This window comes from Sinocyclocheilus anshuiensis, unplaced genomic scaffold (assembly GCF_001515605.1).
Source record: "Sinocyclocheilus anshuiensis isolate Anshui unplaced genomic scaffold, SAMN03320099.WGS_v1.1 scaffold819, whole genome shotgun sequence".
Classification (NCBI taxonomy): Eukaryota; Metazoa; Chordata; class Actinopteri; order Cypriniformes; family Cyprinidae; genus Sinocyclocheilus; species Sinocyclocheilus anshuiensis.
In genome coordinates this window covers 489,062-516,379 of record NW_015548238.1, presented here as the reverse complement: position 1 = coordinate 516,379, position 27,318 = coordinate 489,062, and the positions used below count along the sequence as shown (strand labels likewise).

Below are 27,318 nucleotides of genomic sequence, written 5' to 3'. Positions count from 1 at the left end.
CGGTTAGTTTATAATAATGTTTTCTAATTTGAGTGGTACGGGTAGGTTTTCGCGGGAAATTCGAGCATGCTGCTGTCATTACGTCACGTCTGTAAACATTAAGAAGTTGTCCCGGCTAGTAGGCTATCGCATGTGAGGATCCTGCAGGTGGAGGATCGTTTATAGCCTTTTCTCACAGTAGCCAAAATAATTAAACTTATCATTTTGATGACGGATTGTAATCCAGAAAGGATTATGTGTTTATGAAATGTTACAGTTATAAATGTGTTTCTGATTACAGATAGCCTGGGATTACAAAGAAATTCTTATTTGGGTCATATTCCAAGATGTAGGCTAGAATCTGTGATTGTGAAGTACAGTAAATATCCACACCGGTGCAGTGACTGACTGCCACACATACTCCTCAATTTGATTAATCCGCGCTGCAGCCGAGCCGACTCACAACCCACGCAAGCTAGATAATTCTGCACAAAGCTGCAATTCCAGGATTTCAAACAGAGGTGGCGACAAAGAGGCAAAACTTACGGACTTACGGTTACAAAAAAACAGAGAACAATGAAACAATGCATACAGTTAAGTATGTTAAGTTAGTATATAGTTCTGTTTTCTTGGTTTCTGTATTTTCTGTATTATTATTATTATTATTATTAAACTTCATGCATTTGGATTCTGGTTTTCCCATATGCCTGTTACTACTCTCTGTGATTCTTTAGTCATGCTATTCATTACACTTTAAAATGTACTATTTCATCTTGTTTTGAATTAATACAATTACAATTTTAATCACTTCATGCTGTTTTTCCATTAATAAATAATGTTTTCTTATATACCCTAAAATTGTCTTTTTATCCTAGTTTGTTTTTTAGGTTTTAGGTTAGGATATGTCTATTTTATTGAGCTTTACATAAAAACAAAAAAATCTACAGTATGTCCCCATTTTGAATATTAAATTTAAGGAGTAGCCAACCGTCCATGTGGAGAGCCGCTTAATAAACATACTATATGTTTATTAATAATGCTAAATAAATAATAAATAATGTGCAAATGAAAATGGCAAAAATTAGGGGTAGTGAAGTGTTAGGGGACAGTATAAGTCTCCATGATGACAGAAATACAAATACACGTGTAACTCACCGCAGTGCGCCTCGTCATCTCCGCTCTCACAGTCGTTCTCCTTATCACAGGTCCAGCTCATAGGGATACAGCGACCGTTGGGACAAGCAAAGAAGTTTGACGGGCACTTTCTCTTTTTCTTATCTGATGAGTGAAAAGAAACAAAAGAGTAGAATTTGAGGCTGTGTGTGATATTTTCTTTCTTTAAGTGGAATGTATATATATTATACATTTTTGTTTGCGTTTGTATTTTTGATTGCACTTTCTGGTAATTATAATAATTGCCCTCGGCTAAGAAGGAGCGCGTGTAATTTAATTGCTCCCTTCCTGCGTTTAAGTGCGAACTGTAGTTTTGATTTGAGGAATTGCCCTGCTATAGACTATTGGCTGTGCTAATTAGAAGGCGGCCACAGCTGTTTTCACTTTAGTATCCTAGACTGTGTATTTATCTGATGTCTGTGCGCTGACGCGGAAGCATCAGCGGAAGCGTTCAGGCCTCCTCGTGTGAAGACCAACGAGTGTAAAGACCTGCGACTTTACCTGCGCGACTTCACCGAGCAACGAAATCACCAAGGCACTTAAGTATATTTATGCCCTTCCCTGCTGCCTCTTTAAGAAGAATCGCTTTATGTATCCCCCAACTGTAAGTCGCTTTGGATAAAAGCGTCTGCTAAATGACTAAATGTAAATGTAAATGTAAATAAGACCTGTTTAATAACTATCCTTTCTGATAGACAGTGATGAGATTACATGGAGAGCAATGCTCTGCATCTCAGAAATATGTCTTTTCTAGAGTTTCAGAGGACATTTCATTAAGCAAATATCTTAAACTGTGCTCAGATTTCCAATAGCCTAAAATTCAGAGATTTCAATAAAAATTAATAATTAAAAAAAATATATTTTCATTGCTTGAAAAGGAAAAGCCAGAAAAAAAGGGACCAGGAAAGACACCCATTTCACAGGGTCTAAAATGCAGCACACAGCTGAAGTACCCTTGTGTTCACCTGGGCAGTTTCTCTCATCTGAATAGTCTCCACAGTCATTTGCGCCGTCACAGACCCATGATGGAGCATAACACAGCGTAGTGAACTCACACCGCTGATAGGTGAAGCCTTTCACACCCAGACGGAAATAACTGGAACAATCAGAGACCACTGAAAAACAAGACATAAGACATAAGACAAATGCTTAAGAAACAATAGAACAGTATGTACAACATTCAAGAAATCTCTTGCTACCATGTGTATTTCGGTTATGGATAAACTTTTACAAAAGTATGATAAATGCAGATTTATTTCAGTTTATTGCAATATGTGAGCTGTTCGCTTTTATGAACCGAGGGATGTGTTAAAATTATTGTATTTTTGGTAACATGTTTGGTAACATTGTCTTTTTGAGAACACTATTCACTATTAACTAGTTGCTTATTAGCATGCATATTACTAGAATAGTGGCTGTTTATCAGTACTTATAAACAGGGTTGGGGAGTAACAAAATACATGTAATGTAATGCACTAAGAAGAAGAAGAAGGTTTATACAGTCTTTAATCCAACACACAGGGTAGCATAAATGCAGACGTTGACATTGACGAGACCGGATAAACTAGAACTGAACACACAGGAACTAAAATACACAGACCAAACAAGGATAATTAATTACACACACCTTAACAGAATGACACAATTAACTCAATGAAGGGGAACAGTGCATGAAGAAAACAAAGTCCAAACTGAATGACATGTGACATATGACCCCCTTGACGCGGCGGGGAGGATGAGGAGATGGTGAAGGGTTGGCGAAGGGCAGGCACTCCAGCAGAGAGATGCAGGAGGAGGTTCGGGAGGAGGACGACAAACAAAATCCAGGGAGGAGCCTTGAGCAGGAGACCCAGGCCACAGCCAGGACTGCGCTCCATGGTGGCGTTGCTGGAGGGAGGAGCAAATGTGTGATGGAAAATGTGATGGGAACACACACCGCCATGGGATGAAAGTGAAAGTGCCACTAGAATCACACACTTGGTCAAACGCATCAGTCGGCTCAGGCTCCAGGGCGATGGCAGGCTCAGTCGCTTCAGTCACGGTGGGCTCTGGTTCTCCGACTGCGGGTTTGGGGCATTGTGATTTATTGTGCAGCATTAATTTTTCCCACCGTGTCCGATACTAAAATAAACGTGACACACTTTGCAAAAAGCGTGGGAATTGTCAACGCTGCTTTGCGATAAGAAATTATATTCCTCCGTCCAGCTGTTGTTGAATTTGCAGCTATATTTAGTATTTTTTTTTCACCTTAGCACCACCTGAGCTTTCTAATGCCATTTCTACCAGTGATGCTTGATTCAACTTCCCCCGACAACATGCACAGATATCAACAGTGCAACTGAGTTGTAGCTTGCCAGGTTGAGGTCACAAATGGTTTCAAAATTGTATGATCTGTCTATTGTGTGAGTAGGATTCGTTTCATACAAGATCTGGCAACTGGTCAACCTTGGAATAATATATTGATGTGATTATTCATATAACGAGGTAGGAATTTGCCACACAAATTACGCGAGTTTCCCAGGAGAAATAACAAAACGGGAGGGGGGCGGGAGATAGGTGTGAAATACGAGAGACTCCCAGGAAAAACGGGAGTGTTGACAGGTATGTCGAGGACCCTGCACTCGTGTGCAGTCCTTCAATCCGGCGTGCAGGAACGAGCACAGGCAGTCATCTGGGAAAGTGGTCTGATGGGCGAGACCAAGGAATTCCTCAACATGCTCCTCGAGGGAGCGGTACCCCTGCTCAAGGCAGAGCAGGTGGACAGCGGCAAAGTAGCGCTGGTTATCCACTCCCCCCACCAACAATTCCTGCCGGACCTGAGACTCGAACTCGCAACCTTCGGTTTACAAGACCAACTCTCTAACCATTAGACCACGATGACGAGGTGACGACAACGATGGAGGTGGAGCCCACAGTGCAGACAAAGAGCCGAGGAGGTGGAGCGACCCGAGGATCCAGGTGGCTGCGACGGAGTAGTAGCGACGATCGCCCGAGATGTAGGTGGGGATCCAGAGGCCAGAGGGAGAGCTGGAGCGACTGAGGAAGGAGATGGAGCCTGAGGGAGGGTGGAGCGGGCTGTAGCCGAAGGGGTGGAGGGCCGGTGAGCAGCGGATGGCCCGTAAGTCTGCAGCGGAGGTGTGGCAAAGTCTGACCAAGGTGGAGCCGACTGACCGAGGGAGCCCAGCAAGGCCGAAAGTCCACGCCGGAATCAAGGGTGGGAGTTGTGCAGGCGCAGGAGTCAGGACGGCGGGACGAGGTGGAGCGGAGTCATCTGAAGCCAGAGGCAGAGCCAAGGGCTCCTCAGGTCCAGGAAACAAAGACTCCCGGCCACCACCGAGAGGAGGTGAAATAGAGGAACTGACTGGGGATAGAGATGACTAGACAGCAGGAGTGGCTGAGGCCTGTGGAGACTGCAGAAATCCACAAAATCCAAGCAAAAATAAAAAGTATCTTAGGGCAGTTTGGAGAGGAGGTGGGAGAGGGCGGCTGGGAGGGACCAGCGAATCAGACAGATGAATAGAATCAGGCAGGCTTAGGGGAAGCAAAGTCTCTAACTCTCCAAACTGAAAAAGAGTGTCCAAGTCCAGTAAACAAAATTTGTATGATGTCGCGATTGTGTGAGTAGGATGCGTTTCATACAAGATCTGGCAACTGGACAACCTTGGAATAATATATTGATGTGATTATTCATATAACGAGGTAGGAATTTGCCACACAAATTACGCGAGTTTCCCAGGAGAAATAACAAAACGGGAGGGGGGCGGGAGATAGGTGTGAAATACGAGAGACTCCCAGGAAAAACGGGAGTGTTGACAGGTATGTCGAGGACCCTGCACTCGTGTGCAGTCCTTCAATCCGGCGTGCAGGAACGAGCACAGGCAGTCATCTGGGAAAGTGGTCTGATGGGCGAGACCAAGGAATTCCTCAACATGCTCCTCGAGGGAGCGGTACCCCTGCTCAAGGCAGAGCAGGTGGACAGCGGCAAAGTGATCCATAACGGAAAAAAAATTAACAAAAGAAACCGTGATGAAACGAAAATAAAAACGGGTTAAATCACACTGTTCTTTCTGTCTTTTTTGGGGGTCCAGTCTTCTGTCACAGCTACAATGCTAACAATAAACACTTGAAAATGAAAAAGAAGGTTTATAAAGTCTTTAATCCAACACACAGGGTAGTATAAACGCAGACGTTGATGTTGATGAGACCGGACAAACTATAAATGAACACACAGGAACTAAAATACACAGACCAAACAAGGATAATTAATTACACACACCTGAACAGAATGACACAATTAACTCAATGAAGGGGAACGGTGCATTAGGAAAACAAAGTCCAAACTGAATTACATGTCACAGTTAAGTATTTAAAACTATGTATAAAATAACCACACTTTTATTCAAAGTAACACAATAAAATTGGACAGAAAATATGCTAATATTAAATATCAATATATTATTTTTTTTCAGTTCTATGCAACATAATCAGATATAACTTTTTTTGACTAATTATCCAAATAATGTATAGTCCTACAAAGCTATTATTATCAGAGCATGTGAGCAGAGCATAGCAGGCAGCAGATCATTGAATGAGAGGGTAGCGTCATTTTACCAGTGTTGCCATGTTACAGCACAGTAGCGCTACTGCAAACACGGACAAGTACACTAAATTTCCTGTCGGCATGTTATTTGAGCAGACTTGGTCGAGCGGAGCGTCAAACAATGCACTGACGACACCTAGAGGGAAAGTGAAACTGGCGCACTGAATACTGCTGGGCGGTGCAGTGCGCCATATATTTTCGGCAGTTTTTTTTAAAGAATTTTTTAAAGAATTTTAAGAATCCTTAAAAATAAGCATATTCAATAACAGTAGCAGTGGCGTAGGGAAAAGACCTGTGACGATATACTTTTGACGCGATCAACCTGAGTTCGAATCCGCCTTTTGCCAAACTTGTTCAACTCACATTCTTCTCCCTTTTCCCATCACATATCAGATCAGAAAGGCATTTATTTTCAATAAAAATAAAGGAAATATTCAAAAAGTGGAAATAAAGTGCCTCATGGGTATTTAATAATAAAGTGTTTTTTGGGGTATAGTGGTAGGGTTATTATTGCATACTGTTTTATAATGTACTACAACATTGAGGTGCAAATATCTGCCAAATATCTGTAAAATACTTTTTACATAGTGTAAATATAATCTATGGCTATTTGCACTTAGTGTAAACAGCATCTGTAGCAAAGAAAATATACTATTTTCACTTAGTGTAAGTAGCATCTATTGCTATTTGCACTTAATGCAACCACTGCCTTCAAAATACAACCACAGCAGAAGATTTGCGCATCTGTGAGCAACACAGTGCTGTTTGGTTCCTGAATGAATCCATGTTTTGAACGAATCGGCCAAGCAAATTATTCAATTTCATTCATAAAATCACTTGTTTAATTCCTTAATGAATCAGTCCTTTTGAACGAATCGAATGACTCCACTACTCATTCATTAACAAAGTGATCTGCCACCAAATATAATTTACCCCCCCCCCCAATCATTTCATATTTCAATGTTCAATGTTTTCAAGATGTCATATTTAAAACATTAATATCATCATATTATTTATGAATTTATAATTTATTTAAATGCATTCATGCCACCCATTTTTATTTAGAGGTGGTTAACAAAAACAAGACATCAAAGTTAAAAGGCTCCTTACCTTAAGCATTCCAAAGTATTTAGATTAAGTTACTAAACTTGAGTAATCTAATGAAATATGTTACAAAATATTTTAAGGATGTATTTTGTAATCTGTAATGAAATACATTTTAAAAGTAACCTTCCAACCCTGCTCAAAAAACACAAATTAATGCTTTATTCTGCATGTGCACATTTACTAATCCAAGTCTGAACTTTACGCAAAAGGCTGAATATTATTATTCATCTACATGTAAATAAATTAATGAATTAATAAACAAACTTACAGCAGTTCATTTCATCGCTGGCGTCCTCACAGTCCAGCACCTGGTTACAGCGACTGGAGTTTGACACACATGATCCATCTCTACACTGAAACTGATCCGCTGTGCACAGGGTTGCTGGAACACAAACAAAAAGTGCATAAACTCACAAAGTCATGAGCTAAAGAAATAAGAGTAATACTAATAATAAGGAAGGAAACATATTTTTAGGACCATAACAATAATATTTGCACAATGATAATATTTCCATGATAATTTAGCACACTGAACCCCCCAACCCCAATTCTTTTTTTTCTTTTTTTTAATTATTTTTTTTTTCTTTTTTTTATTCCCATTGTTCTCAATACTGATTTCATTCTCTTCTCCAAATAATTACTGAAATGCAACATTTTTAGTTTTTAATTTAAATTCATTCATTCAGCACAATGACAAATACTGTATGTTCCTTATAAATTCTCTGGTCATCTGCTGCAATCAGACTAGTCAAACAATATTCAAAACTCCAATATTCGAAACTGACCAAATGTTCAGAACCATTATAATTTCTAATTTGCCTTTGATTTTGGGGCAAAATATGACGGTTCACACATAAAGTATAATCTTTTTATGTTTCACTTTACTTTTTGTAGGAGGTCTAACATCAGCATCAGTTGAACCAAAGAGCTCTACAATTCAAAAGACAAAAACACCAGCACTATAATAAAGCGGGAAGGGGAAAACAAAACTTTACAACATTAGAAAGTTTGAAAGCTATAGAATTCAAAGGGGCCGTCAGGCTGGATTTGAAGATTAGGCTGCAGCATTACAGATGTTCAGTATATGATGTGTATGAACAGTTGGTCTTACCATTACAGAAGAGTTCATCAGAGTTATCCCCGCAATCATCTCGGCCATTACACCAGGAGCTGTGGCCGACACAGCGTCCGTTCACACAGCGATTATAGCCCTTCTTACACACACGGTTAGCTGAACACAAACACAGACCATTAGAGTGGGAGGCCTTCATAACCGCCTCCAGAATATCACACACACACTCACTGCAGTAGGACTGTTTCTCATCTGACTTGTCTTTGCAGTGGGCCATGCCGTCACAGGTGAGCGTGTATTTGATGCAGTCTCCATTCCCGCACTCAAAGTCATCCATACTGCTGCATGACGTGTTCTGAGCTGAGAGACACAAGATGGCAACTATTAAAGGGGTCATATGATGCGATTTCAAGTTTTCCTTTCTCTTTGGAGACTTTGTAGAAAACGAAGCGTTTGAGAGAGGCGGGGCATAGAGGACCTACAATAATGTACAGTATTTGAAAAAGAATGTGTTTTTTGAACATTAAAGCATGTCAACATATTCTGTTACACCAAATACACAAAATAATGATCTTTAAAAAAGCATCATATGACCCCTTTAAGATAGTACAATCCTTCAAACATGGAATACAAGCATGTCGATCACAACTTCCTAATGTATTGTATTGATGTTTTGTCCAAAAACAGTGACCACTCTGGTCCACTGATATATTGTTTTTGGTGAGTAATTGATTAGATTAGTAACAGCTTTAGGATTAGATATCAACACAATTAAATGCAGACATTTTACTTTATATGCATTTTTCTGAGTGGCGCCGAAATGTTTTGAACAATCCATAAGAAAGTACAAACATGCTTGAGATTCCGTGGGCTCCATTCTTGTTCATTGATCAGGGGAAGTCGTGGCTTGATGGTTAGAGAGTCGGACTCGTAATCCAAAGGTTGTGGGTTCGAGTCTCGTACCGGCAGGGATTGTAGGTGGGGGGAGTGAATGTACAGCGCTCTCTCCCACCTTCAATACCACGACTGAGGTGCCCTTGAGCAAGGCACCGAACCCCCAACTGCTACCCGGGCGCCGCAGCATAAATGGCTGCCCACTGCTCCGGGTGTGTGTTCACGGTGTGTGTGTGTTCACTGCTGTGTGTGTGCACTTTGGATGGGTAAATGCAGAGCACTAATTCCGAGTATGGGTCACCATACTTGGCCACGTCACGTCACCTTTTTTTCACTTTTTGTTTTTTTGTGGAAAAAAAAGTTTAAAATCATATAAAGTGATTGTGTCTTTTCGAAAGACTTGGATTAAACTGCTTGATTCACATGGAATATTTTTACGATCCCTTTATGAACTTTTTGAAGCTTAAAACTTTTGGTGGAAAGAACTTCTAATAGAGAGGCAGAAAACTTCGAAGTTTCATTAAAAGTATCTTAATTTGTGTTTCGAAGATGAACAAAAATTTTAAGTAAGGGCTGCCCCTCTAAATGTTAGTCGACAAGAAGAGGCTTAGTCGACTAAAATTATATTGGCTATCCGCAGAAAAAAACTGTCTGTGTCTGTGACGGACAGATCGAGGTAATTACAGTATATCAGACAGGAAATCCAAACGTTCGCCTATCATTCATCACCTCAAATATGGCTTATCATTTGAAAGTGAAACATGGAAGCAGTACTAACTTTACAGGGCCACTCGCTCTAATGTTACCCTAGATAAATGGGTGCTATTAGACGCATATTCAAGTGTTTTGCGGAGTGTGGAAGCTATAGCGCGCTACTGCATGACATGGAGGCGCCAACGCGATCGCTTGCTTTTTTTCTGATAACAGACAAAACAACTTAAAACACACTGTCATTTTTGCTGTTACAGAGTAATACAGTGGGTACGGAAAGTATTCAGAAAAATTAACTTAAATGATTTTAGCAAATGGCTGCAATATAACAAAGAGTGAAAAATTTAAGGGGGTCTGAATACTTTCCGTACCCACTGTACATGATTCAAAACTGTCAAGGGTCTACTTTTATTTGTGTACACTCACAATATCAACAAGACGTTGTGCTTTTGTAAAACAAAGAAAACAAACAGGATGTGCTTTCTGTCGTCTCGGTCTCCATGAACTGGAGCGCAGCACAAAAATGAACTGAAACTCAGCGTAGCAGCTACTTGCCTCCCAGACATGTGAAATATATCTACAGAAATCTTGAAATGTCTCCTTTGAAATAAACCAATTCATATTAAAAACAAATATTATCTGATTATGTCCACTGGTGAGTCTGCATTGTCAACTTCATCTCTGCGGCGGACACTGAATCAGAAAACACTGGTTTATTAATAAATAATTCAAATATCTCCTTGCTATTTTTTCCGACACATTCATAGTCATTACTTTTGCGGGTGCTTGGCGGCAAGCTTTATGTGTGCGCTTGAACACATTAATTAAATGAACATAAACGTGATTAGTCGACTATAAACATCTTTTGTCGGAGGCAGCCCTAGTTTTTACAAAATGATGACAAAATTTCCATTTTTTTAACTATCCATTTAAAGTAGCAACAGCAATATGTTTCTAAGAGTGTTTATTCCACCAGGTCTCCCAGAGATGGATGAGATTTTCAGTTTTGGTTCATATCAGTGATCTAATTTACTCACTATTGTCACTGTGTTTTTGAGCAGGAACATTAATGCTGCCTCTGTATAAAGCTGCTTCGAGGCTCTGTTCATCTCCATATAGTCAGTTAACAATGAACACTGTATTCTAATAACAATGCTTGCATATGCATATATGTCTACATGACGTATGAAGCCTGTGATTGGTCAGCGGTGTCTCACCTATGCAGGTGTTATCCTCCAGCAGTTTCCTCTCTCCACGGCAGCTACAGTTGACCCGTCCATCTGATGTGAGCAGACACAGATCCTGACAGCCTCCATTATTCACCCGACAGGGCGAGAACTCACCTGCACACACACACAAACAAGCACACACACACATACACAGGAATTTAGCATCCCCAGAAGCTCTTGACATTGAGAAGTCATAAGAAGCATTATGTCTACTTGTTATGCAGCCCTTCATGAAACACACAAACAGATACAAATAACCCACTACCCACTTGCGCACACAGATTTACAGAAAACTATTTCCTATTCACAGCACACAGATGTAAACACTCAAACAGTAGTTCTCTCAGCGGTATGCAGATGAAAGTTTCTACACAGCCATGCTGCAGAAGTCTACTTATAGGGTCAAAAAAAAAAAAGGTTGTCACATTTCACCACAAAAAGGGGGGTGGGGTGGGGGGTTGATATATTATTACATTTTGCTGTAATACATATTATTTAAATCATCATAAATGGCAGAACAATTGTACCATGCATTTAATTCATTGTAAAAATGTATATAATAAAGTGTTTTCTACTTTTATGCATTACAGTAAATCGATTTTTTGCATTGCAGTGATGAGAATTTGGGTGCTTAATTCAGGGCTCTACAGTAAAAACATTTAGTCATTCAACACATTATCCATAATAGATTAGTTCATGAATATTCAAAAATATCTGAAAACTAAACTATTAGAATTAAATATAAACTATAAACTATTTTTCAGGATTATTTGATGAATAGAAAGTTCAAAAGAACAGCATTTATTTGAAAGAGAAATCTGTTTTAAAGTATTTACTGTTACTTTTGATGAATTTAACACATTCTTGCTGAATAAATATATTAATTTCTTCCAAAGAAAGAAATTAAGAAAGAAAGGAAAAAAAAATGTGATAGACAAAGTGTAATTAAGGAATTAACTGAAATCATGTTTCTTGTCATAATTCAGTTTTTCGTGGCCATGTTATGGTCAACACAGTACTAAAAATTTTATTTCTAAAGACAGAAAAGTCCTGTTTTCCAGGATATGATAATTTAAGGATAAGAGGTTTTACTTTTACTTCATATTCCCAAATAAAACGGGGCATTTAATTGTAAAAAATACCTTAGTTTTTTCAAACCTATCATTATTGGCTATATATTCGGTTTCGGTTGGGTTAACATTTTGGTTGGCAGACAGTAAATGGGGGCTTCAGAGTAGGCAGAGATGCTTTCTTTAGGGGTTTGAGTGCTTGAGAATTGCTTCTTTCACACTTGGATAAGCATGATGAATGATATTGATTGTGTGTGAGTGTGTCATTCCCAAGCGTTATAGAGTTCTTCTCGGTTCTGTGACAATCACAGATTACTTTTGGCACATAATTACATGGTTGAGATGACAGGACAGTGTAAGGCAATCGCTCTCTCACGCAGCTGATTGAGAGTACTCTTGACCATGCTGCCCTTACAGCCGTTCACTCACAGCTATTCGTATCGTTGGCCACAGCGACGATCCCCATTGGCTGTTGTGGGATATCAGCTCTTAACACCTTCATGTCTCCTCCAACATACTTGTCAGCTCTGAGGACGGCTCTGCGCACCCAGTCTGTCCAGAAGATGTGGTCACCGTACACGGTCAAACCGAAAGGATGCACTGGCTCATTCTTCAGGACCACCTACAGACGCCGAAACAGATAGAAAGAAACCATTCGGTTTTTAGAAATTATCAAATTCAATTTTCCATTTTGATATCTCCATTTGAGACTAAATGAAATTATTCTTCCAAACTTTCTGTCTGGAATTATTCAGTCGGTGGGAAAAACATTATTCAGGGGCCTGTAAAATCTGCTTTATTTTATTTTTAAAATTTTATTTATTTATTTATTTTCTCTCAATTCCATTTTTCTTAATGTAAATTTTTTCTGGATTCTGTTTTAATAGTTTAATTTTAATAAGCAAAAAGTGTTTAAATGAACGAATTCATAAAACTAAAATGGGCAATATCAAGGTCACCAAAAATTCTGAATCGGAATTAATTTAATTTATCACTTTTTACATTGTATTGTCAAAGAACTTCACTAAATCAGTCACAGAAATTCACAAATCAAACTTTTGCTTTAGTCAAGTTTGAGTCAAGAACCAGTGAGTATTTTTTCTGTTCTCTTGGAAGGTGAAAAGATGATACAAAAAGAACCAAAAAACAGTGTTTAATTTGAAAATGAACAGGGGCAAACATGCCACTAAAATGCCCCTAAACTCAAGATGCCCCTGCACAATTAAACTAAATCTATTACAGCTATTCACCCTAATTCACCCAAAAATGAAAATTAAGTCATCATTGGCAGGCCTGTGTTCCTGTCTTGTGTTGTGTTTTCCTCCCTCAAGTTTCTCCCTCATGTTTCTTTATGCCCATATTTGGTTATGTTCCTGTCCTCATTGTTTCATTATGAGTTCATTAGTCTCCACCTGTGTTTGTTTAATTATCTAGTTAATCCCTATTACTTAAGCCCTGTGTTGTTTCCCGTTTAGCGTCTGGTATTGAACGTTGATGTTGTGTTTCCTGTGTGTCCCTGCCTGCCTTGTTTTACCTCGTCTTGGATGATTAAAGACAGTTACTTTGAGTTTATCCCACGTCTCCTCGTTCTTCGTTTCGCCACAGAAGGCAACCGTGACAATCATTTACTAAAAAATTATTCGTTTATTATGCCTTTCTATTTCAGATCACAAAAGGAGAAATTTAAAGAAATGTCCTGCTAGCGCTCGTCCATATAATGGCAGTGAATAGCGACCAGCATCAAGCTTTTAGAAAAACACGCACAAGTATCACAGAATGACCCCATGTTGTCGTATATTCCAAGAGTTCAGGGGTATACAATAAGGTTTGGTGAAAAACAGATTGAAAATTAATTTATTTAATGAAAATCTTGACCTTGGTTTGTATGCACGATTACGTGTTCATGTTCACTCCCCAGAAAAAGCACACAAGTTGTGAGAAATCAAAATCTGAATGAAAAGTGTTGATTGTTCACAATACAATCATAAACAAAATAAGCAATCACACTCGCTTCTGTTGTGCTTATGAATGCAATGGCCATTCAGAGGCAATCAGACTAGTCACCACTAAAAAAACTGACTATCATCATGCTATCATCTGACTGACTGTCATCATACGATGGAAGTAAGAGATTGACTTCTCAGTGTAGACCGCTTCAGTGATTATAACAGGAGTTTTTGCGAACTGAAGTCTTGGACCGCTTCAGTGATGAGAAATGTTCTTTGCTCTTTTTCTTAGCTAGTTTTGCTGTGTAGCCAGAATATGACTAGCCATTTCCCACAATGATCCTCAAATGCGTGTTTTGCTTCAAGAGAACAACCATCCATTTGAGCTGCATTTTATTTCCTCATTTTTATTCATTTATAATCTTACAATCATTTATAATCATTAGCCATTCATGTAGTTTATCATTTGATTATTTATCATTTAATCATTCATTCATTAATTCAATAATTATTTTTATATTTTTTTCTTTGCTTATAGTGCTTTTCTATTATTGTTTAATCTTATGACTGTGGAGTTAAATGAAATGTTTGTCTTCACAAATATGAGATAAGAGGGAATGTTTATGGAAATTCAAGGTTTTATGGGATGTTGTTGTGAAGCAGTTCATATAATAATGGTATAATAGCACTTGTTGGATTTGTGCTGGTCAGATGGAGTCTGGACATTGAAACACACACAATTAAGATTGTTTAATTGTCAGGCTTTCTCAGGCAACTTCTAGGATGATAGAAGACTGTTAATACATTTTTGGGTACCAGACAAAACGGAAACTTTCTGACAGGATCTGGCATCCGGGGCTGGATCTTATTATCTGGTGTGGAGACTCAATCCAACAAGACTACAGAAATACATTTAATAAGGTAATTATTAATTTAATAAGGTAATTAAAAAATTGCCCTTACAAAGGTAAAATAAATAAATAAATTCCCTGGAAATCAATTACAGGAGCAAATTAATGGAAAAGTTCATTTCTGACCCTGCTGTACAGCTACGTTTTTGGACTAGTGAGATTTCACTCGCTATCAAAATGCAATCTGCACATCGCAATTATGTCTGGTCTGGACGCATTGGGATTTGACTGAGTCATGGTGCAAGTTAAGCAAAATGGACACTAATGGGTGCAAGTTCTAACTTACATAACGGTGGGAGCCATCATACTCGCAGCGCTCAATCTTATCAAGCGTAGCATCTGAGAAATAGAGCTTCTCGGCACGATGGTCGATGGCGAGTCCATTGGGAGTGCGGATGTCACTGCCAATGATCACCAGGACATTGGCTCCAGACAGCTGAGCGCGCATGATACTAGGCGACTGCTCATTCCAGTTGGTCCAAAACATCAAGCTGGTGAACAGCAGAGCAGTGTGAGTCAATGACAAACATCGAGTGTAACAGCATCTTTATGTATTACTAGTGCCATCCTAAAAGCAACATGACATCCCTTTCTATGAGTATGTTGTGAAATGAAAATCTCACCTCTGACATTCATCCAGAACGAAAGCCCGTGGGTGGTCATCTCCTGACATGGTAACTACAATGTCCCGGTCAAAAGCACCCCAGCGGCTCTGGTCCACACTGTGACGGGTGATGGTGGACGTGGTGTAACTGGTCCAGTATAAAGTGTCCCAGGCCCGATGATACGCCAACCCTTCCACTGACCCAACATCTGCAGACACAAACAGATGGGAAAAACATTTAAAAATAAATAAATAAATAAATTAAATACATGTGCACACACACACACACATACATACATATACAGTATATACACATACTGTACATATATAAATATATATATATATATATATATATATATTGTGACGAGCGTCCCGAAGCAGCATCAACTAAGCACTAACTCGCCCTCTCATTTCTCCCACAGACAGCAGCGTCCCAACATCGGGATGCTGGGGAGCGAGCGCCGCCGTTTCCCCGGAGGGTGGTCCAGGAGTGGCGCGCACCGGAGGGTGCCCCACGACCAGTAAGCAGGCCAGCGGCTCCCTCGCCGCGGGATGAGCCTGGCAGGGTCCCTATACGGTGCTGGAAAGGATTGGGCCGGTGACGTACCGTGTGCGCCAGCCAGGGAGGAGGAGAGCCGAGCAGCTCTACCACATCAACCTGCTGAAGAAGTGGGTGGGGACTAGAGACCAGCTCGCAGCCCTCGCCGTCTCTGACCCCGTGGTTGTTGACGTCAACCCCCACCTCTCGGCTGCCCAGAAGAGGGAGCTGCAGCACCTGGTCGGTCAGTTCGCCAATGTGTTTTCCTCGCATCCCGGGCAGACCGGAGTCCTGCAGCACGACATCCGGATGCCGCCGGGGGTCGTCGTCAGGCAACGGCCCTACCGCGTCCCTGAGGCTCGTCGGCGAGCTATAGAGGAAGAGATCCAACAAATACTGAAGTTGGGGGTGATAGAAACATCACGCAGCCCGTGGTCAAGCCCAATCGTGATGGTTCTGAAGCAGGACGGCACCCTCCGTTTCTGCAATGACTTCCGTCGCATATACAGGACCTAAAATTAACACTCGCCAGGCGCCAAATGCGAGTAAAAATCAGCATTGGCGAGTCCATGTAACGGTGCCAGTCGCCAGTTGGCAGGTGATGTAACAGTGTCAGTCGCCAGTTGGCGGGTACAACTTTTACGAATTATAACAATGCAATGAAGTGAAAACAACAGCCAGTTTTTAAAGAGATTTGCTGTTTCTGATATAAGCGAATAAAATAATCTTTTCCGAAGACAAGATCAAGAGCGAATAAAATAATAGGATACAAACGGACTGATAAGGTCAGAGCAGTGTGATGGCCAGCTTGCCCCTAGACACGGTTCTAATAACTTTTAACAGAGAAGATTTTTCTGCTTCATTTCGGAAGATTAACTTTTCCCTTCTTTATTCTTCATAACACGAGAATGCGGCGACACAGTGCAGTGAAGTATAGTTTGAAAGGCTGCTCGTTCGGCTGTACACAGATGCTGAGCTGCTTCAGACAGCTCACCAGTAGTGCTTCAATGCACGAAAAAACACACAATTATGTCAAAATGCGTGCTTTTGGCGAGTTACCTTGTAAACGTAGTCTTAAATGAGTTATAAAGTCTTAAATGACCGTAAAGAGTTGGGAGAAAATCCGATATGTGTCAGAGCCGCGTCATATGCATCACGTTTTAAAGAGACAGCACTGATTTTAAAGTGAAACCTGCTGAAATGATCTGACAATAGCTGCTCGCATCTCAGCTTGTCTAACAGACATTTTTTGCTGGATGAAGGACCATCACCTTCAACTCAACCTTGCCAAGACAGAACTACTTGTGGTTCCATCAAACCCATCGTTTCATCACAATTTCACCATCCAATTAGGCACATCAACCATAACTCCTTCAAAAACAACCAGAAACCTTGGAGTTATGATTGATGATCAGCTGACTTTCTCAGACCACATTGCTAAAACTGCCTGGTCCTGCATATTTGCTTTATTCAACATCAAGAAAATCAGGCCCTTTCTTTCGGAACATGCTTCACAACTCCTTGTTCAAGCTCTTGTTCTGTCCAGGCTGGACTATTGCAATACTCTCTTGGCAGGTCTTCTACAAAACCACCACTGGCTCTGCACCCCTTTCTAAATTCATTACTTCAGACTTATGTGCCCTCTAGAAGCTTACGTTCTGCAAGTGAACGTCGCTTTATTGTGCCATCCCAAAGAGGCACAAAATCACTTTCACGGACTTTTAAAATATATATATTTTTTGCTAGATTTACATCTGGCTTTAATTACAAAACAGTTCATAGCCAGTGTAATCAAAACCACACGGTAAGAAAACAAAAAGCATTTCACATATAAAAAAGCCAAAAAGAATACATATTTTAAATGCAAAAAGAAGACTAGTTTAAGACCTCTGATTATTTGATGAAATATAACACTTTATTTTTTCATTATTTTTCTATTTAAACTCTTTCAGATGAGTATGATATTTGACGTACAACATTCCTGGTTGATATTTCAACTATTTTGCTTAGTTAGCAGTTAAATCATATGAGCTCTCAATGATGACTGAAAGTCCAGAACATTGCATACTTTATCTATTTAAAGTACTAAAGTATATTAAAAGTTTGATTTCTACATTAACATTTGCTCTTCAGAAAAATAAAGAAAACCACCTTAAATGTTACTATAACAAATAGAGAAAAATATGCAATTTGGCCCACTGGAGCATATCTGTCTGGATTAAACCAGTCAATAAATACTACATGACTACATTTCGGGGTCCTCCATATACTGTAAGTGAGCTGCAAACTATGAATTTAATGTGTAAATTTGCCACTAAACAGTAAAAACAAATGGATAATATATTTGAACAGGGTGGGACTCTACAAACACTATTGTTCAAAACCACATTTCTGCCTAAAATAAGAGTAAATAAAACTAAAGGATGTATAGTGAATCTGGTTTTGATTGTAGTTTCAGCCAGACCAACTTTTTTCACTTCAGCACAAGGAAGCCAACATTCTTTGAGGAGGCATTTTGGTCGAGAGTTTGCAATTTTCATGATTATCCTTCATTCATATGGTGTTTGTGGCAACAGAAGAATAAACAGATATGCACATCTTTCTTTGCTCAGTTCTCCTGCTGTGAGAGCCAATGTCTTATGAAAGAATGAGTTTATTGTGTTCTCACAGAGGAGCTGGCCGTGACTTCAGACTTTCCCTGACCGGTTTGATTGTGTGTCCGCCGGCTACAGCAGTTATTCAGTCTTTGCGTTGTTTTCTCTCCAGCTGTGAGCTGGTAATGGAGAGTTGAACAGGAAGGTGCTGCAATCAAAACACTACTGCATACTCAAACACATGGACTTATTTTGGGAACTGCAAAATAGCTATAATGGTATCATAAAGTTCTTAAAATGTGAAAAAAAAAACGTCTCAGGTTAGAGCTCTCGTGAGCGAATACTTAATAATTTCAACCCTCTCAACAAGGGGATTATTATAACGCTCACCACCTTAAGGAGTTAAGCACTTAGCGAATGCTCCCCTAGCGAGGGGGAGCACTGCAAGCTTAACCTTAAATCACATTTCTGCCTAAAATAAGAGTAAATAAAACTAAAGGATGTATAATGAATCTGGTTTTGATTGTAGTTTCAGCCAGACCAACCTTTTCACTTCAGCACAAGGAAGCCAACATGGTTACCACATGTAACCATGGTTACCTGAGAGGGAACAAGACACTGCGTCCTTTAGCGGACGCTATGTGGAACATTGGCCGGCGTCAGCCTATGACATCACTACCTGTACGACCATAGTATAAAAAGACGTCATCCACTTCTTCATCTGAAGGAGATGAAGCAGGCATCCCCAAGGCATGGTGAAGGGACGCAGTATCTCGTTCCCTCTCAGGGAACCATGGCTACATGCGTAATGTGAGACATTCCCTTTCAAGGGAACTCACACTGCGTCCTCTAGCGGATGCTATGGGGAACGAAATACCCACGCTGCCATGCTGAGGGGAGTGCATGCCATATTACTTCAGGCAAGCACTAAGCACCAACTTCACAGGGACACCATTGGAGTTGCCCCTCGGAAGCATCAGCGGCTGTCAGTGACACTATCCCGTTCGGCCAAAATCTAGAGCCACATACCCTAAAATACATGCCTGCTAAGGACCGAGCAGAAGGGAGCTTGGTCCCAGAGCACAGCTCAAAAAGGCTTGGAAACAGATATACAAGATTTGATTCCTTTAAGGGGATATGGCCAGGTGTCTAGGTTTCACCATTTTATCAGACCCTGGCCTGTCACCTCATATTGGATCATATGCCTACCCCTAAATCACCCAGGGAAGCTATGGGGTAACCAATGACCTGTCTGTCTGAGGCAGAATCTCTCAATCGAGGTTAACTGCTCAAGTAAGTACTTCAGGGTCAGAATTACAGCCATCAGTTTGGGGCAACTGATGTGCCAATCAAGTTCTCTCCTCCTCTCCAAGACCTCTCCAGATCCCTTGAGCTGGACAGCCATCTAAGACCGCACCCCAGCCCATGTGGGAAGCATCTGGTGTTGGCATCAATGGTGATGACACGCCTAGAGAGGGACCCAAGGTGAGCCACATAGAAAGGGTTCAAAGGCCGCAGCGCATAACCCTTACCATAAACATGGGTTTTAGAAAGTGCACAAGGCGTTCAGAGTGCGCTTACCATAAACATGGATTTTTCAAAGGGCACGAAGCACTCGGCATGTACCCTTACCCTTATTATTCTAAAGCGAGTGGAGTATAAACTGCTCGACCTATGCACATGATAGAGCTCCCAGGAGCAAGTACTCAACCTGATGACCCTCTACTATCATGCTCACTCAGAATACTCAGCACTGAGTTCCAGGAAGCATAGTACTCAATAAAATGACTCTTAAAAGTGAGAGGAGTACTAAACCTTACTCAACCATGTGCATGCTGAGAGCTCTCGTGAGCGAATACTTAATCATTTCAACCCTCTCAACGAGGGGATTATTATAACGCTCACCACCTTAAGGAGTTAAGCACTCAGCGAATGCTCCCCTAGAGTGAGGGGGAGCACTGCAAGCTTAACCTTAAGGGCTGCCTATTAGGGAGGCTCACAGAGAGCCTAACAACCTACAGCACAAAGCTCTTAGGGAGCAGAATACTCTGCATAACATCTCTCTAAAGCAAGAGGAATACTAAACATGCTCAACCTACATACAGAGCATGGCTCTTGGGAGCCAGCACTCAGCATAACGACTCTCTAAAGCGAGGGGAGTACTCTTATGCTTACTATCTTAGGGAGCAGCATACTCACTGGCACCCCTCTGAAGCAAGGGAAGCACTGCCAAGCTTAATCTTAAGGGCAGCCCATCAAGGACATAACAACCTGGCATGGCCGAAGCACAGAGTTCTAAGGAACAGAATGCTCTGCAAGAACTACTCTCTAAAACGAGACGAGTATCCTCCAAGCTCAATCAACATTAAGAAAAGACCTCTAGGGGGCAAGCACTCAGTGTAATGATCCTCCAAAGTGAAGGGAGTACTTTTATGCTCACTGCCTTAGGGAGCAGCGTACTCAGAATAACGACCCTCTAAAACGAATGGAGTACTGCCAAGCTCAACCTGAAGGGCAGCTTATCAGGGAGGCTCAAGAGAGAGCATAACAACCCTCAAAAGCGAGGGGAACACAACAAGCTCAACCTAAAGTGCCGCTCAGGGAGTCTCACAGAGAGCCTAGCAACTTGCAGCACAGAGCTCTAGAGAGTGGAGTACTCAGCATAACGACTTTCTAAAGTGAGGAGTACTAAACACACTCCTACATTCAGAACAGAGCTCTAGGGAGCAACCACTCAGCACAACTAGCCTCATAATATGAAGGGAGTGCAATCATGCTCACCAATAATGTGGATATCAGAGGGGGGCATATTATGAATAATACAGTATATTCCCCAACAACTCATAATAGATATCTCACATTACACAGTTTATATTCTGTATAAAGAATTAGAAACAACAAGGAATTCCTGAAAGGGAAAGCACTTTCCGTCAGATTCCTTCCATTCCCCACCTAAAATCCACGTGATCGGTCTGCCTAGCTGCCTTGGCAGCCACAAGACTCGAACCACAGGTGGTAGGCGCTCAATTCTCATCCCTCAAATCAAGCACATGAGGCATTTCTCAGCACAATCACATCTCACAGCATGTATTTAGCTCCCCCGAGAGCCATACACGCTCTGTTCAAACACTAGATTCCACGAAAGCATTGAATTGAGCCTGTTCAACTCCCTCGAGAGGTGTACACGCTCATGCAAGTGCCGTCTATAATCTTGAGTAAACGGCCAAGCTTTACCTCTGCTCTTGGTAGTACCGCAAATGCATCACAATGAGCACATCCTGCTTTCCCGTGAGTCAAACACACATACTACTATTCCTAAGATAAGCGCAATGAGCACATTCTATTCCCTTGAGAACTGAACACGCATGCTTCTCTCCCACTCATACCACACGAGTCGTGCAAATCCTCAGGTATCAATAGAAAACTCCTGACATGGAGGTACACGCTTACTCAGCATGCTTGCCGGGTGTTTCCATAAACAATGGTCTTGTATGAAGATGAAGAAGACAATGACGTGTTCCTCTGGTGTCCTTTTAATTTATTTCAGTTAACATTTTTTTTATTTTCAAGTAATGATTTTTTTTTTTTATGTTTTTAGTTTTAGTTAACTATAATACCCTTGGTTCATGCTTGTTATGCTAAGAAATACAGTTCATTACAATAACCATAGACCGATTGTGGATGCAGCCTGGAAATGTCCTGAACTGGTACTAAAATATGAGTTAGGCATGTTATTGATTTATTTTTGTGATATTCATCCTAACATTCCAGAAACACTGTGAAAATGTAATGGACAGAAAGGGGTTTTGAAAAAAAAAAACAGGAACTAAAAGGACTGAAAGCAGGACAATGGACAGAAACCTTGAAGAAATAGGTCACTGACACAGATAAAACATTCAGGAAAAATCAGAGCAAGCAGAAAGTAGAAAGATGTCATTATTTGAAACTTACTCTCGACCACGGTCTTCCCATTTGACCCGTCGTCATTGATCTGCTGAATATTTCCAAAGTGGATGTCACTGTAGAAAATCCGATTGGCTCCTTTTCCGCCTCCACCGCGGTAATCAAACGTTAGCGCAATGACGTTCTTCATGTGGTCGGGATCTTCAAACGGTTTGATTGGTGCATTGAGGTTGTTTTCATCTGATAAGTGCACACTCTTTAGTATCGTGCGTTCTGAATACAGCAGGTATCCGTCGTAGTCACGGCAACTCTGACCGTCCTCGGCTAGCATTCCGTGAGCGCAAGCACATGTTCGCTGTCCATTACCACGGTAAAGACAGAGCTGCTGGCAGCCACCATTGTTGTTCTTGCAGGTATTAGTTCCTGCAGACAGATTTGTATGAAACAGTTAAGAAATACTGCAACCAAGAAAATAATCAGAATCTTTTTCATAGATTCAGTGATATTAGCATTAGCATGAAATCAGTATGCAAAGTTAGTGACTCAGTTTATCAATCAGGAATTGAGACATCAACAGGTTGACTATTTTATTTAAAACTGCTGTTTTGAACGATGAAGAAAAAAGATAGAGGAAAAAAAACTGAATATAAATAGTTTAAATGTTGATATTATTATATATTTAAGGTAAAAAAAAGTATTATAAATAAATAAATGTTATTAGGTTTCGGGTTTTAGGGAGTCGCACAACATGACATTTTAAACAGCATAAGATTTTAAAATACTATTAAGCAGAGAAGCAGAGATTTATAACAATAAAACATTACACCAAAACCAATGTTAGTTTAGTATCATTGAGAATTTTTAGATTGAGATTTATTGTTTTTTATATATTTATTTATACTTATAGATTTCAAATGACCTTTTATTTTTGTATTTTCCATTTCAATTTTGATTTTAGTATTTTTTGTCATATTTATTAGTTATCGTTTTTTTATGTCTATATAATTTTATAAATTTTTATATAAGTTTTCATTTTAGTTATTTTAGTACATTAAGTTAAAGAACAAGAACAAAGTTCTTTACAAAACAAAGTCATGTGACACTCACCTTGTTGTCGCGCTCTGTTAAAGACCTTGATGTCTTTGAGTTGGACGCCGATGCCCGTCCTCAGACTTACTGAATCTGTTGCATTGTCTTTACTGCCGCGCTTTATTGAACCATTCGCATGAGTCCTAAAGAAATAATATGCTTTTTTATTTGTTTATTTTTAAATAAATAAATAGAATAATAATTGTAATGTGCAATTTACATATGTATAGTTCATGTAAGACTTTTAACATATAAAAATTAGGTACTACAGCTTTAACATCATCTGGTTAGACTAAGTTCAAAGGCTCTTTAAATAGGGATAGCAAATAAAATAAAGGTGTATTAAAAATTCTATAAAATGTTCAATGCTGTAGATTAATCATCATGTTGGTGATGAGGAATGAATGGTTTAAAGTGTACAAGCACACACTGACCGGTCGCTCCAGTATATGTAGCTCTCAAACACAGATACGGAGAACATGTCCATGTTGTTGCTGGAAAGCACCACCTCTCTGTTCTCACCCGTCTCCAGGTTAATGCGCTCAATCTTATCTGTGCGCGCATCGCACCAGTACAGCAAACCCTCCTACACGACACACAATGACCACAACTTTAGTCAGTGTTATTGTGTTTAGCATGCATCTGAGTCGTCTATTAATGAGAGGAAGTTGCTAATACATTTCTTCATGTAATTTGCAAATATGTCAGCTTTTTACCAAACTCTAGTGAGCTGCTTATCTAGACTTGTAGCACAAACAGCAGCCATCTACTGATTTGTTAAATCATGCTAGAAACATGTTAGCAACATGCTAAAACATGCTAGCAGTGTGCTAAATCATGCTAGAGATATGCTAAAACTTGTCAGCATTGTGTTAATGCATGAAAAACCTGCTAGCAACATGCTAAAACATGTAGCAATGTGCTAATTCATTCTAGAAACATGCTATCATCATGTTAAACATGCTAACAAATTGTTAAATAATCCTAGAAACCTGCTAGCAATGTGATAACACATGCTAAAACATGCAAACATTGTGCTAATTCATTCTAGAAATGATATCTATCTATCTATCTATCTATCTATCTATCTATCTATTTTCCTGTCTGATAGACAGTGGCTTTAAAACCTTCAAACTTCAAGCTTTTAAAACTGCTTCAAATGTAAAATCTTCAAACTTCCAGATATTAAATCTACTTCTAACTTTCTGAACAGGCTTTCTCAAGCCAACATCAAAGTTTGTCTTGTCAAACTTTACTATCTAGTTCCATTATTTTTTATCTTAATTTACAAGTGAAAATGTCACAATTCCAGTTTAATTGTGCAATGGTGTCAACTGTCCCTTTGCACCACCTGTGATTTCTTGAACGAGTTTCACATGTGACTGGGTTGTATTTACCACCGCGGCAGATGAAAAAGGTGGACAAAGTGAGAAAAACATTATAAATAAATGAATGACTGAATAAATAAATAAATAAAACTATGAATAAAAATGTGATCAATCTAATTAAAATGGATCTCACCCAATATGTCACTATATACTTTTATGCTTTTATCAAACTATTGCATAAATAAGCTTAGCAATATGCTACTGTGGGTAGATTGATTCAAGATTCATGATTCATTTTCAATCTGGTTCAGGAATGCAGATTCAGAATGATTTGATTAGGTCCAATTCATAATGCTATTCAGTTTGATTCGATCTTGATTAATGATCCAGTTCTGTATTTTTAAAGAGCATTCATATGATTACAGTATGGGAATGCTTCTCCTGATGTGTTTATCCTATAGAGAATGCCATGAGGTTTTCATGTAAAAAAAAAAAAGCATTTTAAATCAATTATTCACTGAAGCAAACGATTCACGATTCAAATTCCATGTTTCAAGATTTATGCATTGGCAGGATTTGTAATCGATGCATCAATAAAGTCAATGTCAAGTCAGAGTCAATGGTTACACCCCTAGTGCTTACTAGAGATTAAAAGTATGATATTCACACAGAATTGACATAAATGTGTCATATGCACCTGATAGTCAATGGAGATGCCGTTGGGCCAGCTAATACTGACGTTCACCAGCACAGCTCTGTTAGATCCATCCAGACGAGATCTTTCTATGCGTGGATACTGTCCCCACTCCGTCCAAAACAGATACCTGCACCCACATCCCCCCATGAGGAGAGTGCCGCTTCATTCATGGAGCAGAAACGCACAATAAAAGACAGGAAGTCAGCATTATTCAGATCTCACCCTTTCTCAGGATGTACAGTAATGGCCCGCGGTTTATCCAGTCCTTGGGAGATGACCACATATCGAAAGGAGCCATTCAATCTGGCAACCTCTATCACATCAAAGCCCTGGTCCGTCCAGTAGATGTTTCCTACAGCACACACAGGAACAAGGCAGTAGTGCTCGGTATTGTATTAAAGCTCTGAATGCACCTGAAAGTGGCAAAAGTGCCTGTGCTTGAGACTCACCAGCGATCCAGTCGACAGCGATGCCCTCCACGCGGCCGATGCCATTAGTGACGATGTCCTCTCTCCACGTCTGATCTCTCTTAGCTCTGCTGATGGTGCTCAAACCCATGTCAACCCAAAAGATGGTGTCATTGTCTATATAACGATAGAAAGAACACGAATATGAATTACAGAATAGACTACATACAGTTACAGGAAAAATACAAACAAACAAAAAACAGATATACACTTGGTCATCATTCAACTGCATAGCATCCTTTGAGACCACTACAGTTTTCCCAATATCAAAATGCCAGTACATATCAGAAACCAGTACATTTTTACAATTCATGATACAAATTTCAATATTCCAATATGTCGCAATATGCTATTGAACACTCCTTTTTAGGGCTGTCAAAAAAAATTTGAATTTCGAATATTCGTCGAATTAAAAAAAAAAATCCACATTCGAATGCAAAAACGTTGCATTCGAATTTTAGGTCTGCGTCAGCCGTCAGGCAGCCTTATCAGTGGCACACTTAATGCGACGACAATGTAAGTGTCATTGCATTTGAATGCTTTTGTTAGCCTATCCAGTTGAACCCAATAGATGCGGCGCTGATACGTTGTTCATTCATATATTGCGGAAAACGAGAGCATCAGTGTGGAGAAGATGTTGTTTACGGCAAAACTGAAACCAAGCCGTTCACACAGAACGCATATTTATCACATTTTCTAGAGGGACATCTATCGTTGCACTTGCGTCTCGCACAAGAGAGCGGCATGTTTACAAAGCCATGCAAAATTAATGTAAGTTCAACTTTTAAAAAACATGTTGATTGCATTTGGATGCTTTTGTTAGCCTATCCCATCAGTGTGGAGAAAGATGTTGTTTACGGCAAAACTGAAACCAAGCCGTTCACACAGAACGCATATTTATCACATTTTCTAGAGGGACATCTATCGTTGCACTTGCGTCTCGCACAAGAGAGCGGCATGTTTACAAAGCCATGCAAATCTAATTGTTTAAGCAACTTTATTAATTATATATGGTTTATAAACATTATTTTAAACATTATGCACTTTTTTTCAAAGATAGTCACGTTATTTTATTACGCTTCAAAGAAACGTGCATACTATTTTGCTCGAAGCACCCTCTTGTGGCCTCAGGAGAGAAGCCAAAAGCTTATTTTCCCCCTAACTGAAATTACCATACTGGAGCTTATTCACATATATTCAGTTTACTGACAGGCAAACATAATGTTTCTTATTTGGAATGAGTTTCAGTCTTTTCCTGCTCAGTTTAACACCTGCTCATATTATACCACTATTGTACATCAGAAAACATCTGCATTATAAATCAGGAGCTTTGAGACTCACCGGCATGAAAATCAATCCCGACGGCGAGTGATGTGCCTGAAACTGGTACAAGGGCATCGGGATTG

The 27,318-nt window shown here is 39.9% G+C and overlaps 1 protein-coding gene across 1 annotated transcript in view; it reads right to left on the bottom strand.

Moving 5' to 3' along the window:
• The window catches only part of lrp1aa (low density lipoprotein receptor-related protein 1Aa), a 200,232-nt gene that overhangs the window by 57,146 nt on the left and 115,768 nt on the right, over window positions 1–27,318 (bottom strand). The window contains exons 36-51 of the mRNA XM_016442040.1: window positions 27,254–27,318; window positions 25,895–26,029; window positions 25,668–25,797; window positions 25,446–25,572; window positions 23,855–24,006; window positions 23,439–23,563; window positions 22,380–22,754; window positions 15,316–15,505; window positions 14,979–15,183; window positions 12,265–12,457; window positions 10,754–10,879; window positions 8,163–8,291; window positions 7,971–8,090; window positions 7,128–7,241; window positions 2,118–2,267; window positions 1,135–1,257 (exon numbers count right to left, since the gene is read on the bottom strand). Coding sequence (XP_016297526.1) covers window positions 1,135–1,257; window positions 2,118–2,267; window positions 7,128–7,241; window positions 7,971–8,090; window positions 8,163–8,291; window positions 10,754–10,879; window positions 12,265–12,457; window positions 14,979–15,183; window positions 15,316–15,505; window positions 22,380–22,754; window positions 23,439–23,563; window positions 23,855–24,006; window positions 25,446–25,572; window positions 25,668–25,797; window positions 25,895–26,029; window positions 27,254–27,318 — 2,459 coding nt within the window. The remainder of the gene's footprint in view (window positions 1–1,134; window positions 1,258–2,117; window positions 2,268–7,127; window positions 7,242–7,970; window positions 8,091–8,162; window positions 8,292–10,753; window positions 10,880–12,264; window positions 12,458–14,978; window positions 15,184–15,315; window positions 15,506–22,379; window positions 22,755–23,438; window positions 23,564–23,854; window positions 24,007–25,445; window positions 25,573–25,667; window positions 25,798–25,894; window positions 26,030–27,253) is intronic.